This window comes from Chionomys nivalis, chromosome 18, assembly GCF_950005125.1.
Source record: "Chionomys nivalis chromosome 18, mChiNiv1.1, whole genome shotgun sequence".
NCBI classification, from domain to species: Eukaryota; Metazoa; Chordata; class Mammalia; order Rodentia; family Cricetidae; genus Chionomys; species Chionomys nivalis.
Genome location: NC_080103.1, coordinates 47,192,033 through 47,210,121, shown reverse-complemented (window position 1 = coordinate 47,210,121; position 18,089 = coordinate 47,192,033). Strand labels below are relative to the sequence as shown.

The 18,089-nt window shown below is 47.3% G+C and overlaps 1 protein-coding gene across 2 annotated transcripts in view; it reads right to left on the bottom strand.

Annotated features, from left to right (window-relative positions):
- The window catches only part of Tspan5 (tetraspanin 5), a 167,678-nt gene extending 154,239 nt beyond the window's left edge, over window positions 1-13,439 (bottom strand). The window contains exon 1 of one of the 2 annotated variants that reach the window (XM_057793216.1): window positions 13,005-13,439. In XM_057793216.1, the coding sequence (XP_057649199.1) occupies window positions 13,005-13,085 (81 nt within the window). In that variant the 5' untranslated portion in view covers window positions 13,086-13,439. Of the gene's footprint in view, window positions 1-229; window positions 257-13,004 lie in introns of those variants that run through there. The other variant, XM_057793217.1, reaches the window with a different exon arrangement.
- Window positions 13,440-18,089: the final 4,650 nt, after the last annotated feature.

Sequence of the window (18,089 nt, the reverse complement as noted above, 5' to 3'; positions counted from 1 at the left end):
TTGAAATGGATGGTCCTTGTGACTCAAATGTCATCAGCAGACTGGGAGCATCAAGAGGGAGATTGCTCAAGGCACATGCCACATCACTGGCCCCCTTCTCGACTACCGAACCCAAGGACGGGCTACAGTATCCCACATGACATGCAAGCACCTGAAAGACTCCAGGAAGACACAAGCGTATGTCCAAGGCCATGCTACTTGCTTGCAACAATTGCCCCTTGGAACTTACTCTTGGGATCATGGGGGACCAAGGGGGACGGAGCACAGCTTTTACACGGGAACCAGTGGCACTGTTCTTCAAGCCTCTAGTCTTGTACACCCAAGCCTTTTCTTCCAGGGATAGGAAAGCCTAGCCAGGAGAAAGAGTGTGCTTAGATATGAGAGCTGGTACCTTCTACATCAAGTGGCTATACTGCGACACAAGCACATAGCACATCCCATTTATGCTCCAGAGGAGAAGCTAGGCAGTCAGTCATTCATTCACTGAGATAAATGGTCCAGTCCATCAACGATCCAGGTGCTGTAGGCCCAAATCCTAGCTGGACATCCCCTGGGAGGACATACAAATGGAAACCCACAAGTCATGGCTATCACAGACAGGTTTTCACTTAGGGAATATATCAAAAACTACAGGATAAGACATGGCACCAATACGTGGTGTTTATGTTACAGTGAGAAGCTGAAACTATAGTTACGCCACCTAGAGAGCTCACCAATACCCACGTTTAGCAGATGCTGATAGAGTACTTCAACTCTCAGCCCCTCAGCCCGATACTAGATATCAGGATGAGTACCGGAGCTGAGCTTCTGCAGCCTGGCTTCCTGGCCCAAAATTCTAATTTGCAGTATGGTTCTGCAAAGACAATGAGGAATTGCTATAACCAGGGGCGATGGTTTCTCTTCACTGTCAAGTTGACTGAACTACCTAGGAAACATAAAGGCCAGCATTCTACTCTCTGCATCTTGGCCTATCAAAATGTATGTTCTAGTCATGTGACCACCTAGCCATAGAGATACTGTCATGCTCTTCCAGCCACGATGGGCTGTATCTGCGAACTGTGAGCCAAAACCAACCCCTCTCCTTTGAGCTGCCTCTTACAGGTCACAGCAATAAGAAGGCAACAAATGTTTTGGGTACTAAAAGTGAGAAATTAACAGTAAATAAACAATAGCTATGGATTCATGGCCTGGTGTTCATGATAGGAATTCTGTGTTATCCCAAGATAGCAAAAAGAGCACTGGGAAATAGATGGATCTATTTCTCTTTAGTTATCCTGAAAGTGCACTTATGTAGACAGAACAGTACAGGGAACAAAAAATACGTGTTCCACTGTACAATGACCTTAATGGTTCCAAAGAAGGGAGGGGAAGTCATCAAGACATGATGGTGTTGAAAAACTAGTGGTAACTGCTAACATGTATAGAAGACTGCAGGTGGTTTACACACGTCTTTCCTCTCATCCTCATGACGAGATAGATTCTAGGTCTTAATAAACTTGTTAAGAATATTAATTAGCCAGTGGTGTACACTCCTTTAATCCCAGCATTCAGGAGGCAGAAGCAAGCAGATCTCTGTGAGTTGGAACTCAGTGTGGCCTAAATAGTAAATTCCAGACCAGCCAGTGATACACATGTCTCAAAAAAAAAAGGAATAGTAATTAAGATGGGGTTTACCTTGATGGTCAGACTCTTGCTTGCTTGCCTGGAAAGAGTGAGGTCCTGCATTCAAACACAGGACCCAGCACTAAAAATCATATGAAAACTACTACTGAAGATGCCATTTGACGAAGGAAGAAAAGACTTAGCCAACAAGTAGGTCATCTGTCTCAGGTCCTAAGGCTGGGTGGAGCAGAGTGAAAACTGCCACATTCTTTTTTTTTTTATTTATTAAAGATTTCTGCCTTCTCCCCGCCACCACCTCCCATTTCCCTCCCCCTCCCCCATCAAGTCCCCCTCCCTCATCATCCCTAAGAGTAATCCGGGTTCCCTGCCCTGTGGGAAGTCCAAGAACCACCCACCTCCATCCAGGTCTAGTAAGGTGAGCATCCAAACTGCCTAGGCTCCCACAAAGCCAGTACGTGCAGTAGGATCAAAAACCCATTGCCATTGTTCTTGAGTTCTCAGTAGTCCTCATTGTCCGTTATGTTCAGCAAGTCCGGTTTTATCCCATGCTTTTTCAGACCCAGGCCAGCTGGCCTTGGTGAGTTCCTGATAGAACATCCCCATTGTCTCAGTGTGTGGGTGCACCCCTCGCGTTCCTGAGTTCCTTGCTCGTGCTCTGTCTCCTGCTCTTGATTTGGACCTTGAGATTTCAGTCCGGTGCTCCAATATGGGTCTTTGTCTCTGTCTCCTTTCATCGCCTAAATGTTTTGACTTCTTGAATTTTGCAGGCAAATGGACGGAAATAGAAAACACTATCCTGAGTGAGGTGAGCCAGACCCAAAAAGAGGAACATGGGATGTACTCACTCATATTTGGTTTCTAGCCATGAATAGGGGACGTTGAGCCTATTATGCATGATCCTAGAGAAGCTAATTAAGAAGGTGAACCCAAAGAAAAACTGCCACATTCTTGAAGCCCAAACTCGTAACAGCAGACTCCGCATAACACCAGAGCACCAGGTCAAGGTGCACTATGGATTACTATGTACTGCGATGTCATAGGAACAGTTCTCCTAAGCCGAATGTGGTGGCATGTACCAGTGATCTCAGCACTTGGGATCCGAGGCACAAAGATCGCGAGTTCAAGGCCAGTCTGAACATAGAAGAAAATCTCGGGAAACAAAACCAAGATTTTTCCTAGAAAGTGAATTAATGGCCCAAAGTCCTCGCCAGTTAAAGGTATGGGCCACAGAAGTGCAGACTTCAGGACTGAACCTCAGCATGGCTGGGCAAAAGACCTACTGGGCACAGTCAAGTTTTAAGGCTGCTTGGGAGAAATAGTTCCACTGGGAGAAAATTTTTGTTAGAAGCAAAACATTGTACTTTGAGAAATGCTTAGGGCTAGTGCTCCTCTTTTATTAGGACAACTTAATTGAGTACACAGCATTAAAATAGCCGACCTGAATATTTATTAGAGCACCAGCTGTTCCCTCCAGATTTTTAGAAATGCAAGCTTTGGTGCCAAGTGTAATTTGGAAAGAACGTTGGACAAGCCGAAGAGCCTATGCTGTGTGATCTACATCTAAACAGTAAACAGCCGCGGGAAGCCGACAGCATCACCAAGCCTGTGGCGAAGGTGGCAAACTGTCCCACCACCCATCCTTGAACCAACCTACTCTGTTAATAAGATTGGTGATTATATATTTTTAATTATACCATACAATTCTTAATTAGCAATCATTTACACACATGCGGGTAGTATCACAAGGATAACCATAGGGTTTGTATGCCACGCTGATTTTACGGGTTTTTTTTTTTAATTTGTTTTTATTTTGTTTTTTATTCTAGGAGTGGGGCTAGCCCCAGTGAAATGTCTCAAAGAATGGAGACTTTTATTCACAATTTCGACTTTTTCAAAATATCTCCACTTTAGGTACCTGGGTATAATCAAAATACATCATTTTATTTAAGGGGTGGAGGAAGGAAGAGACTAGAGATGGAGAAGGAGGGAAGGGAGGGAGGGACGGGGAAGAAGAGAGGGAGGAGAGGGAGAGAGAGGAGGACGGAGGGGAGGAGGGAGGGCACCTGCACCGTGCAGAATACTCTGTATATTAGAGGGAGCCTTCACTGTAAGGAAAACAGAGACATCATACTTTGGCAGCACTGCTGAACTAGAACTGGGAGAAGAAATGTCCCTGCAATGTCCGATAGCAGAGTCACCTGTGAAGCCGTCACAGCGGCTGTGCTGCTGGCTGGCCTCCCTCTCATGAGAGCGCCATCGAGGTCAGAGGTTCCAGCACCCCAAGACATGGAGGCCGGCTAGAAGAGCTGCTGTGGCCGAAAGGGTGGCACTTCAGAGGGGCAACGGTGTGTGGCAAGCACCTCGCCATCTTTGGCTATGTAGGCAGACCCCACTGAGGGGCGCAGTTTTCCAGCCTGCCTCCTCTAAGTAGCTTCCACCCCTCAATGGCCCCGATGGCTGACATAGTCACTGTGGTACACTTTCTCTTTAAAGGCGTGCTCTCGTTTTGTTTTCAGGGCCCTCGGGTTTAAAAATAAAACTGGCACTTTTGGATTAGTAAGAAATTCCTTGCGGGATTAAATGGGCTGCATCGCAGCTTCCTGTGCCGGAGTCAAGCACCCTTTGCTCATGTGTGTGCCTCCTATCCCTCGGAAATGGAGGGTGGGTCAAGACACATCTCTCCCACCCCCAAAAGTAAAGCGCAGCCTGGTTATGGGAGTTATCTGTAAGACTTTGGTTTTTTTTTTTTTTTTTTTTTTAAGTACAACACTAATGCCACAAATTATACCCTGTCTGGACCTACTGAATCAGATTCCCCAATGAAAACATGGAGGTTTTCTAGCTTGCTAGTATGTCCAAAGGGGGGGTAAAACTGCAATTCGTCACATCCTACAGAAGTCATATCGCCTACGATGAACGCCGAAAGAGAAGATGCCATATCTGCACTACTGTTTAATCATTTATGTGTTTGCCTTCCTGCCTTCTACCCACCTACTACCTACCTTCCATTTTCATTTTACACTGAAGGGGATACAAGCCAGGGCCCTGAGCACACTGAGCTAGGATTCCACCAATGAGCTGCTTCCTCAGCTCCAACACCAAGGTTTTTTAACATACCTTAGCCATTTAGGCTTCCTTGGCGAAAACAATGAATCCCATGGACTTCTAACGGCTGCAATGATTTCTCTTCTTCATCCTCCTATCTTCTAATTTAATCTTCTGCTATGATGTGTACCACATAAAGCATGAAATCTTAGATGCCAGCTTCTGGGACTACTGAGAAGAGACGGAGTCTTTAAGTGCGGAGCTTCTCGAGAAGAAGGCAGGTCATTGGAGGCAATGCTTTAAAAGGAATCCTAGGACCATGACGCTTTCCCTGCCCTCTCTCTACAGCTCCATCACCATGGCCTGAGTAGCTTCTACACACTCCTGCCAAGATGATGTGCTGTGCTTTCACGGGCTCAAAACAACAGGACCACTGAGACTGTGAACGAGAACACACCTCTCCATCCTAAGTCAGTTCCCTCAAGCTCTGTCAGAGTGATGGAAGGCTGACTAATGCATTTCTCTCTCCTTTTTTTTTTCCCATGCAAAACATTTGATGCAATTCCAAAATAATGAAACTAACAGCCAAGCTTTTTTGGAGAAGAGAGACACACCGGCTCAAACTCCCCCGTGCACAACGCCCCTACAGCTCTTGAGGACGCTTAGGGATACTGCTGAGTTGGGAAAGCAATGGGCCAGGATAAACATTTAAACAGATCTATGCAATACCAGATCCAAATTGAAACCGTTACTATGAAGGGTATGGCTCCAGAGATTAGTGCCCACCCTGGGTGCATAGGCTTAGCAGGTCACTTGGAAAGAAGACAGAGGGTGTAACTTCACTAGAAATTCAGCCTGAGCCAACTATGTTTCCTGGCTGTCGGGAGACGACTGCAGTTTAGCCTGAGTTAATAACTAATGTTTGCACTGAGAGATCTGCCTCTTACCAAGTGCTTTCGCATGTATAATCTCATTTAATGCAGGATAATGACTCTGGAAATGTAGTTTCCCAGGCTTCCCGATGAGTAACTAAACGCTGCTCTCTAACGTGAGAGTTGCCTCTTCCAAGCCAAGTCAGCACAGGAGAGGCTTCTGGCTCAGGACCCAGCTCTGTTACAAGTGGGGAGCTCAAGGGTAACGGCGCTCTGGAGGCTTGGAAGAACTTGGGGAAAATGTGTTCCATTCTGGTTCCTGCATTCATGACAGTGCATACAGATGAGACCTTGGGCGGAGCATCGTGACCAGAGCCTGCGACCAGGCCAGAGTGCAGCCTGTCCGTGAGATACTAGGACCTGGGATCCTCGAAGGATGAAAAGTGGGCTTAGAAACAGTATAGTGGCTATTTTAAAATAAGGAAGGACCACAGGGGAGGGATAATAAGCCTTTGGAAAGGACCACGCAAGACAGGTTTCTCATAAAGGTTCAAGTAACAGAAGAATGTGGTGGATCCTAGAGCTTGTACCATAGGAAGAAAGATGTCCCCGTGAGGGTAAGGGGCTGTGGTCCAGGGTGCCTGAGCAGTGAGTGTGACTAAATACCTTACAGAAACAACTCAAGAGAAGAGGGACTCATTTGGGTTCACTGTTGAAACCATACGAGGATGGAAAGGGAGAAGCCATAAAACATTACTGATATATATTAGTTAGCTGAAAAGCCAAGAAGAAATGGGCTAGTCTATAGCTTCAAAGTGACTTGGCAAAAAACAGTTCTAAGTCACGATGCTCCTCCCAAGGTCTCAAAGCAACCAAAGTAGCTACATGAGCAGAGACATTTGGTGGACAACAGTGTAAGTAGAAGTCACTGCTACCTGATGAGATGCAGAGCCACAGCATCCCCTCTGGATTCTGCCTCCCAAAATACATAGCCAGAACCTAAGCATCAGTAGCCTGCAGGAGCCCACACTGAAAGCAGTCGGTCTGCCATCCGCTTACAATCTTCCAAAGTGGCAAGGTCCTAAAAGTGAGGGGCTGAAAGAGACTTAAAAGACATAAGCAGACATGATGCATCACTCTGGCCTGCAGTTCTTTGCCGTAAAGATGGTATTACTGAGATTGGGAGAGTGAAGGAGACCCCAAGGACTGGGAGGTAGAAATGAGTAATCTCCCGTCTTCAATGGTGGTACTGTGGCTATCAAGGAGAACACCCCTGGAGACAAACTTCACACTGGAAGTGTTTGGGAGAGCCAAAGAGGGAGACAACTTTATCACGACCCACGACAAAGACAAGTGGAAAACTTAAACATGAATAACTTTGTTAAATATAAAACTTTATCAGTTGTTATTTTCCTATAGGTTTGAGATTTAAAATTAAACTGAAAAATCAACACTAGGGGGCTGGAGAGACGGCTCTGTGGCTCAGAGCACTGGCACCCACAATGGTGACTCACAACCATCTGCTCTAGTTCCAGGGGATCCAACACCCTCTTCTGGCTTCTGCAGGAACCAGGCACGCATGTGGTACACAGACACACATGCAGGCAAAATACCCACACAAAATCAACAGTAAGTTGGGAGGCTGAAGATTTCAGAGAGACATTACATTGGGTTGAAGACAGATGCAACTCTCTAACCAAATGTTCCAAAGACAGACTCCCCTTAGATGCTGGCTGCCGTTACAGAAGCAAAGGGTTCTTTGACTGGAAAGCCAAATCCCATGGACTTTCTCAACTTTCTGAACTTCATTCATTCAACAAGCATCTATTAAATATCTCTGTGTTTCAGACAACATGTGACGCACTGGGCATAAGGAAATGATGGGGAGAGGGTCCCCATACAGGAGGCCCTTACCATCCCCTACTGAAAGATAAAGTTGGAATCCTGAAGATGGTCCTATTATGTGTAGATATAAACATATATAACTCAAAAATACCCTCCTTCATACTCTAATTGTCACTTGTGAATTTTTCGACAGCCATAATAATTTACTATTCTCGCATACTCTTTAAGAACATTTCATCCTAAACTTTTCGGTGTGTGCTTGTGGGTGGTGTTAATTGTGGCATATGCAAAAACTTTATCACTTTTCAATTATGAACAGATGTAAATGACTTACTTGATGTTTAATTTTAGAATAACAAGCATCTTCTAAAATAAGTTTCAGACTGAGAAACTGGGGCTCTGGCTCCAGAACAGACTTGACACTCCCAAAGCGACCCCTCTAACTACTCCAACACCGCAAAAGCCGTTTCCCATCTCGGTGCTCCAATTTCTTTATTGGTCACAAAACTAGCATCGTGTGTTTTTTGTAAGAAATTTTTTGCAGGATATTTAAAAGGACATCATAATTGTAGAGCGGTGGCCTTTGAAAATGCACACAGTTCTAGGCACACATGGCAGTTTGTACCTACAGCCCCAGCCACTCATGAGACTGAGGAAGGAATAACAGATGAGCCACAGTTGGAAACCAGGCTGGGTTAGATAGCAAGACCCCACGTGAAATCCAAAGAGCGCCTCATTTCCACTTTTGTAAGGAACGATGTGCCAATCTGAACGTCAGGACAGAGCGACCCAACTAAATGAGCTCCCAGCTGAAACTCTGCGCAGGGCGGGATGTTACCTGCTTTTCCAACTTTTGCCTTTGGCGCCATCTCGACCTCTAAGCACACCATCCAGCGAGGGCGGACACCCCAGAGGGAAGGAGGAAGATGGTGAGTCTCAACTCTCCCCTCTGAGGTCTGCGCACCTTCCCTACCTTCTCACGTGACACTGCCGTAGCCACATTGAGCTTTCTTCCTACCATCTCCCTGTAATTCAAAAGGCAATTTAGACTCCCATATGGTTGCCATCGAAGCTAACAGATGTCTAGCAAATTAAAACAAAAATTATGACTTATAAAGTGCTGATGTACCATCATTCCAGAACATCTCGCCATTTATACTGAATCATAAGATAAGACATCCTCCTTGGGGCCCCGTCCCCAGCCCAAGGTTCCCCGAATCTCCCTTCTCTTGGAATTTAAGTCCTGTGGAAATAAATGATATGCAACCGTCTGTCATCTATTCTGCATAAACCTCTGCTTGACACAAAGTCGCATAAAGCACACCAAAGAGACCTTCGGCTTCAAACAGAAAATAGCTGCTCTAGTCCTCAGACAGCACAGAGAACAAAATAACAAGTGGTCCCACTGACTAACTCAGGGCTTCTGCTGACCAATGGGGTCAGATTTTTTTCTAATAAGCCATTTTCTAAAGATGGCTGATATCACGTCTTAGATTATTATTGCTGTGATAAAACACCATGACCAACAGCAACTTGGGGAGGAAAGAGTTTATTTCACTTACAGTCCCATGTAACAGTTCATCATCAAAAGCAGCGAGGGCAGGAACTCAAGCAGAACAGGAACCTGGAGGCAGGAACTGATGCAGAGGCCATGGAGGGTGCTGCTTACTGACTTGCTCCCCATGATTTGCTCAGCCTGCTTTCTTATAGAACCCAGGACCGCCAGCCTAGGGAGGGCACTACACACAATGGACTGGGCCCTCGCCCATGAATCACTAATTAAGAAACTATCCTACAGCTGGATCTTCTAGAGATGTTTTCTCAGTTGAGGTACTCTCCTTTCGGATAACTCTAGCTTGCATCAGGTTGACGTAAACCTCACCAGACCACCACGTAACCTTCGTAACCTTCGACAAAGTGACCTTGAACTCATAACTGAGAAGACTCCATGGGGGCTTGGATTAATGTGCCAAATGGCGGTGCAGTTAAACTGCCTGGGAGCTGCTTCAAGCCTGAGAGACAGCAGAATCCATGAGCCATGCTACAGCCAACAACCACAGCTGAGCCGTCAGGAAACATCTCCTGCCACCACAGGAGAGCACCAGCCTGGGCTCTCCACCCAAAGGAGACCTCAGAAAAGGATAGCCACAGCTCGCAGCAACTGTGCAGAGACCCCAGAGTAGAGCCATCCCCAGGAGTGGTCCAGTCGCCAAACTGTGAACTGTAATAATGAGGTTTTGTTTTAAACTGCTAACCCTTAAGGCACCGCTCTCTGCAGCCATAAATAACCAGGATGGGTGCTGACGTCCCGTTGCTTGCTGAGAAACAGTTAAGTAGAAGTGTCAAGGTTCAGAACAAAACATCCACCAATGGTCAGTGATGGGACTCAGGGATTCACTCCCCAAAGGACTGACCTTAAAACAAAACACCTCTCCTCCTCTCTCCTACGCCCCAGAAACAACTCAGTGTTTCTGAGAAATGTCTTCCTATGAACACCCTCAATAAAATCAACTCCTGCTGGCTCAATTTCTTCCAACATAGAACAAGAAAAACAAGGTTTTTCCCCCACCACCCTGTGATAACTAACAAGAAAGGAATCTGTACAAGATGCTGGCTTTGTTGCTCAGCATATCGCAACTGTTATATAAAAGAACTGGGACTTTACACATGAAACTGTAATTCTGATAATAAAAATATAGCTAATGACTCAGAGGACTACACCGGAGATTCACGGCGCCGACAGGGAAACAGGCCTGCCATGCCAATAACTCAACGAGCAAGGAGAATTCAGGGAGGGGTATTTTTTTCTCAAGTGCAAGGCTCATTGAGGTAGAAATGAAAAACAAATTTGTCTGTGAGTGAGTCTCGGTGAAGCACAGCCCATAACTAGGCAAGTCTCCGCGTCCGTGCCTTTTCCATCATAGACTACTGTTCATCTCTTCTAGTTCACTTTGCCCGGCAGAGTAGAACTCAACCAAGTCTTTCTCAAACCCAGAAAGAACCTCACAATCCAACCAAATCCTTCACCGTAAGAGCTCGGTAACAAAGGCCCGGGGCAGTTAAGTGACTAACAGTCAAAGTGCTGATTAGCAAGAGATCCCAACTGTCTCAGCTGCCACTGTGTGCTCGCGTTTATTTTTACAAGAACTATTACTTTCAAATGTCTTCAATGAATTTCTAATTCAGTCTGCATGTCATTGTGAAAGTGAGAGATTAGGAACCCGCGGTCTCTGTTGGCAATTTCCCCTTCATAACTGTACAGCTGAACCACCGGCTCTGCCATTTCTGGCAACCACGCAGGCTGGAGGCTCAGGAGAGCCAAGGTGTGCAAGTTTTTACAGCTGCTGCCAGATCTCCAGTCACCAACATTTTAGTGTGGATTGCTCTAATTATAACACGGGTGCTTTCCTGCTGCTGTCTGCTCAGAGCCCCAGGTCCTGATAAAATGGGACATTTAAATGTAAGGTAATTTGGAGACGGTGAGCGGTATCGAGCGGTATCGAGAAAGGGCTAAGGGTGGGCCTTGGTACTGAAAGGGACAGGGAGTGTAAGGGACTCTCTGAAGTAGGCGCCTACTCAGCACCACTGCCCAGGAGGGCCCATTTAGTTCACAGCCTCAGTCTGTTCTCTGGCTTCCCACAAAACTACCTACCGCCCACAGGAACACCTTCAAAATCAGACAAGATGTGGGCCCTATTCTGGAACGCTCCATGCCATCAGCAATCTGTAATTTTGTCAATGCTCTCCGCTCAGGGGCTTTGCTGCAACCTAATCCAGAGACGGGACTAAATTTGCCTTTGTGCTCTCTACAAAATTACGCCAAACTGCCAGGGAAACAGTCCCCAATCCTTTTTATTTTCTTCTCACTCCCTGCTATGAAACTGCAGAGAAAGCCCGTGGGTGCTTTTTGTTGCCTGGTAGCCGAAATGTGCAACTTTCGGAAGTGCTCAAGCAGAACGAGGAGGCCTGCACACACCACCCCTGCAGTCCCATTCCACAACCCTTGCCTCTCATAGTTCAATACTATCAGAATACCTCCCTGGGAAGCGTGCCTACCTACCACTTTCAAACATTTCCAGAAAGGGTCCAGGAGAGAAGAAAAAGAAAAAGAAAACCATTTCCTCTTGTTCTATTTACAGTAGTTGGGGGAGGGGGTGCTCCCAGGAACCACGTACTATCACTGACTGACACAAAACTGATTGTGAATGGTTGGATATGGTTATCTATTCCCATGCCCCCTCATCAATCTGGTCCAGTCCTGAGAACAGATGACATGCTGCCAAAGTCCACGTCCTTTCACAAAACACACGTGGTCACTCTGATAAAAAAAAAAATAATAAAATAAGTGGGTAACTGAGGGGGACCCGGAACCTAAAGAGAATCTATAACTATTCTCACAGATGTCTCTATATACAGCAAACAGCCACAATTAAGGGAAGTCCAAATTAAAACGTTCTATATTCAGGCCATAGGATCATTGTTTATTTACCTCGCAGAAACTTGGGGATACCCCCCACGGATGGCCACCATCTTTACCTCCCAAAGAGAGAGGGTGCCAGGGAGGAAGACGATCCAGTAGGAAGAGGTGGGGTGAAAAATAATATAATCTTCCAATCAACCATTGTCCCCTCGTCCTAGAGAACTCTTTGTCTGGTTGTTCAACACGTTTGTGAGGTCGCAGAAAAGAATCAAAACAAAAGAGTTGGGTCCCAGCCTGATTACAATAGACGCCCCGCACACGGCAGTGCCAAGCAGAGCACCGTTTGAAGCCGGTGTGCAAGCAGCTGCTCGCCTGCTTAGCCAGTAAAACAGGTCTCACACACCTTCTTCTTTGCTTTTCTAAAACCCGGCCCGCTGTGTGTCACCCCTTTAAAAAGGGAGGACGTGAGGCACGCGCACACTGAAACATATGTTGACTGGTGACTAGTTATTCCACAAGGATACACAGAGAAATAAATCCCTCCACCCCACACGCCCACTTGACCAGTCCATTATGCAAAGGGAGTGCTTTACAGCCGGAGAGGAGCATGCAGGACGTGTTATTTACGTGCACATTACAGAACCACACACCACGGCATCTGCATCCTACACAAAGCCTGAGATGGTGCAAGGAGATACACGCTGAGCACGGCACAGACCAGCCGCGGCAACACCGAGCCAAGCCCTCGGCCAATCAGAACGGCGCTGGAAGGTGGATCTCGGGGTCGGCTCTGCCCGATTAGCCTGCCCCATTATGACACCACGCTCTGCCCAACATCCAGATCCCCCGGGAAGCAAATCTAATCCGTGTGCTCGCTCGTTCCTCAAACTGCCGAACCGTCCTCCCATCAAGCCATTCAATCCCCTTTTTTAAAAAAAAGAAAAAAGAAAGAAAGCCACCCTGAGGCCTGGCTGCCCCCTGCCCGACTCGGTTCCTCTTTTCACCTCCTCCGGGTCCTGGAAAGGATGAAGTGTTTCTCTCCCCCGCGCTCGAGCCGGGAAGGCGGAAGGTAGACGCCACTCGCCTGGACTAGGACAGACGCCCCAGGGGCGGCGAAAAGTAAAGGCAGAGACCTCGGTGGGGGATCGTCGCCCACCCAACTGCCACGCACTTGGAAGCCCAGGAGCGCTCCAACTTACCCAAAATATGACATTGAAGCCAAAAATGAAGTATTTGATGCAACAACTGACTTCAGGACCCTTGTAGTGCTTCCCGGACATCCTCTGGGTTCATGAAGACACTTTCCCCGCCAGCCCGAGTTTGGAGCCCCGGAGCACCGCTGCTCGGAGCAGCCCGGCGAGCAGCGGGGCACGCGGGGCTCAGCCGCGCGGACCGAGCAGCTCCGGCACCTCCAGTTGCGGGCCTCCGAGGCCGCCGAGACGCGGTGGCCGCAACCGCAACCGCCGAGCAGACTCGCCGAATCGGCACGGAGCACAAAGCAGGAACCTCGCGTCCGTGCGCCAGGCGGCGGGTCCGGCGCTCGGTCCCCGGGCTCCGGGCAGATGCGGCCGCGCAGATGCCGGCGGAGACGCTGCCCGCCGCCCGCCCGCTTGCCCGCTCGCTCGCGCGCCTCCCACCGCTCGCTCCGCCCGCCGTTCGCTCCGCCCGCCCCGGCCCGCAGCTCCGCCCGGCGCCCGGGTCGGCAAGGCGCGCGCGCGCGCGCTCGACTCGTGCTCGGGAGCTCCCGAGAGGCGGCCGCACCACGCAGTCGCGCCACCTTTGTCGCGGTCCGCCCGTCCTTTGGTTTCTACTCTTTGCTCCCCGCCCCTTCTTCCCGAGCCCCAAGCTGCCCGGGGATCCGAGGGAACAGCCCGCAGCGCGCTGGTCCAGAGCACCCTGGACAGGGGGACCGACTGCGATGGATGAGCTGCTGGTCCTTCTCTCGGCCATCAGCTACTCTGGAGGGACCCCAGAAAAGAGAGTGACTTCGGGGCACGAGGGTGGGTTGGGTGACCCCCTATACACACACACACACACACACACACACACACACACACCTAGAGAGGGTCCCCTTGCTGCCTAACCTCTGTGTCCTCCTCCTGCACCGCTATGCAGACCCTTGCTACACAACAGCAGAGCAGAGAGTGACCACAGGCTTTGCTGAGGGGTGCGCAAGGGGAGTTAGGGTGGGGGTATGGGCGTCGCAAAGGATACTCTGAATCTCTTTGTCACTAACCCAACCTTCCCGTGGGCCAGAGAGACGAATTTCATCCTGCAAATGGGGGTAAGAAAGGGGAGCCTCCCCGAGGAGTCTTGTCCCAGGTCCACTTCCACAGCACGACCATCTTCCCATCCTTGACGGAATAACGCCTAAGGAACACAACTGCTTCCTAACGGAGGAAGTGATCCAGGAGTTACAGAACCGTCTTCCTCGGGGAGTTGGGAGGGGGACCAGGGGGAATCCCATATCCCAGTTGGCTTTAGAGACGCAGACCACTGACCTCTGGGTGGAAACTGTTTGAGAAGTATCCGTGAGCAGGTACCCAGTAATTGTGTATTCACACTCTTTTCACGAGTGCAGGGAAACAGGTGCCAATGTTTCGTGGGAAGAAAAGGAAGAACAGCTAAGAAATGTGTGGCAACATCTATGGGAATTTGCTTACGTCTTCAAACATCTATGATAGAGATAAAATAAATAAATAAATCCAGAACCACCCAGTGAGATTGCCACACCGGGCCCAGAAATTTGCATGTTAAAAAAGCTCCACAGGCGGCAACTTCTGAGGCTTGGGGAGGCTTGAGGGTCAGAGCATTCTGAGAAGGGTTTTACTAAGTAACTCCCTCTGTTTTTGCTCAAAAACTGGCTTCAAGCTGGCAACCTGCAATCAAGTTTTGGTAAGGCAAGTTTACTTTTACCTGCAGTAAAATTTCTAGTTGGGCCCGCCTGGCCTGCAGAAGGATTGGGACTATGTTAGAGACACAGTTATGAGTCAGGGTACCCAGAAGGCCGGAGGACCAGGAATCCTACTCCGTACCATGACAATGGCTAGCAGCGGGTGAAAGAGACTTCTTTCCCTCCATCCAGCTCATCCAGAGTAAGGTCCTCTTCCAGCAATGGATTTCCTTTATTAACAGAGCACTGATGAGCTTACCTAAGCCTAACCACGCTGCTGTAATTCTTTCCATATATAAATAGATCTGCCGTTGCAGAATTCTGGGGAAGTCAGAGGAAAGGTCTCTCCTAAGCTGGTGGCACACATTTCAATAGAGGACTAGAATTAAATCCAAGTGATGACTGAGATTTATCCTTAAGTGATACCTCAAGTGCCTTTGCCCTCACACATGCATAGTTTCTGGCTTTACCACCATTCCGCAGCAAAGGGGTCTGTTTGTGGCAAGTGATGAACCTTTGCTGACATATAATTATCACTCAAATTCCATAGCTTGGTGAGGGCCCGCCTCTGGTGCTGCACACCTGTGGCTTACATGAATGTCTAATGAAAGGTACCTCTCATTAGAGCGTCACACCATGTATTTTCTCTGTCCTAAAAACCCTCAGTGCTCTGCCTAGACTCCTCACTTCCCTTTGCCCCAAGCTACTGAGGTTTTATACCTCCATAGTTTTGCCTTTATTTTCTTTTTGGAATTTCATATAAATTTAATACCCCATAGGTAGTTTTCCTCCTCCTTCGCCATGAACCTAAAACACCTCTGAAAGTAAAGCCTTAAACATCAATGAAACTGTGGTGGTGTGTGTCTGTATAGTCAACACTCTGGCAGTAGGAAGAGGTATATTAGGGGTTCAAGGTCATCCTTAGCTACATATTAAATTCTAACCATTCTGGCCTACCTGAGGTGCTATCTCCAAAAAGAAAAGACAAAAGATCAATGGAAAAGGTACCATTCAATCACTCCTTTCCAGTTTGGAGGACCGCGAAAAACAAAGAAGCGCTAGCTAAAGAGTCCTGAGTCATGTCGTATATCCAAAGTTCTGTGAAGATTAATGAGCTAAATATATTTTAAGCAACCCAGAAAATAGAATATTTGTTAAACTTCATGATAGAAATATTCCTTGCCTTAGAAACAATGGAAGGAAATGACCAGTGGATGTGACTACGTGTGCCCTCACAACAACGTATCTGTCAGACGAACCAGAAAAGGCTATGGGCAGCAAACATGAACAGGAAGTCTGAATACCTGTGCCGTAAGAAGGGCTTATCAGAGCTAAAGTATGGAATCTCTTTGTCTAGACAAAAAACAAGCCAGGCATTGCGGCACACACCTTTAATCCCAGCATTAGGGAGGCAGGGTGGATCTCTCTGAGTTTGAGGCTAACCTGATCTATAAAGCAAGTTCTGGGACATCAAGGGCTACACACACACACACACACACACACACACAAAGTCTCAAAATAATACATACATACCAAAAGATATAAGAAGAAATCTAAATTAACATATATAGGGAAATTTAACTTTCTGGTTATCAAAGAGTATACATTAACTTAATGAGAAAGGTTCAAAGATAAGGAGCACTGGTTTACACATTCATCCTTGCAATGTATCACCAGGCCTGGGCAGCTGCAACATGTGAGAGCTAGGGTCCATTTGGAAAGCAGTTTACCCGTATGTCTCAGGTCAAAGTATTACATTTTGACTCAGCAGTCTCATGTCTGGGAAGGTAGCCAAAGAAATACTCCGAGATATGAAAAGAGCTATATACTGCAAGTTGTATGTGATAGCGTTATTTATATTGAACACTTGACCACAAGTTGGTAGATCAAGTAGTTGGGGCTGTCCCCGACTCCTACAGATCTTCCCCACGTCTGTGCCTCTGCACCCTACGCATGCTCCTGGTCTCCGGCTAGGGTCCTCTTGCCTCATGTCTATGAACTAACTTGCCTTATCGATCCTTCAGTGCCTTTGTTTAACATCTTGGAGGCTTCACCCTTTGTTCCTGCAGCACCCACACGGGCACTTAGCAACAGTTTGTAACTGCTTGTTTACTGGGCTATCTTTTCCAGGCTGAAACTCCTTTTAGGGTGTGGCTTGTCACTTCTTATCTGAGATGCACCGGTGCTCCGCAGGTGTGTGGTAAATATTAGAGGATGGAATGAATCATTTGCTCGGTGTTTATAGCTATTAAGGGTGATGATTGTAAAGAACATGCTGATGTATTGACATATTAGAAAGTTTAAAAGCACAGTATACAGGATGATCTCTAAGTGATATTGCTTAATGACAAAATAGAAGGTGCATAGCAACATACACAGTAGGTTACCATGTTGTAGAACAACTATGTTGGCAAGAGAGTATGTGCACACATATTTCCTTGATGAGTAAGCGATCCTTCTTAGTTTACTTTCTATTGCTGTGATAAAACACCATGACCAAGTCAACCGTGGGAGGAAACAGTTTATTTGGCTTACAGGTTGCAGTCCACCACTGAGGGAAGTCAATGCAGGGACCCAGAGACAAAAACTGAAACAGAGGCCACAGAGGAATGCTCCTTACTGGATTGCCTGTCTACTTAGCCAGCCTTTTTGTATTCCTGAGGACTACCTGCCCAGTCGTAGGACCAGCACAGTGACCTGGACCCTCCCACATTCATCATTACTCTAGAGAAGGTTCCACAGACTTGCCTGCAGGCCAGTCTGAGGCAGGCAACTCCTCGGTTGAGAGTCCCGCTTCTCAAGTTGACAAAACTCAAGCAGCACACTATCTATGCTAGAAAATTTTTAAAAAATTAAAAAAAGCATAGAGGTGGGAGCAAACTAGGAGACTCGAAAATATTGGTGAGAATGGGATCTGCTGTATTTTTATAGATGCATTTGCTTTCTGAATCTTGTGACTTAGATGACACATTTGTTTGTCCTATTCTTGTACTATGTATATGACACAGTCTACGGTATTGTTCACAATCACATAGAAAATGGTAAGCGTCATCTCCTGGCAAATAATAGTGGTTGTGGATATGACGCAGTTGTAGGGCTGATGGCTGTGCTAAGCTATTCTACCCTCAGGATAAGGGTATACATTTGCTTCCAAGCAGGTCAACTCAGACTAAGGCCATGACGGCCTCTGAGCAGAAACTCTCATCAGAATGAGTGAACCATTACAAGCCCCAGCTGCAGTCTGGCTGAGGGAATCATGGCACGGGGGCAGGGAATTCCACACTTGAATGAGCAGGCCCAGAGCATCCAGTTTGAAACCTAGTGGCTCGTGACACATTCCACGGACACCTAGTCCCAAGAAGAAACAAACTCACAATGTAAAATACATACC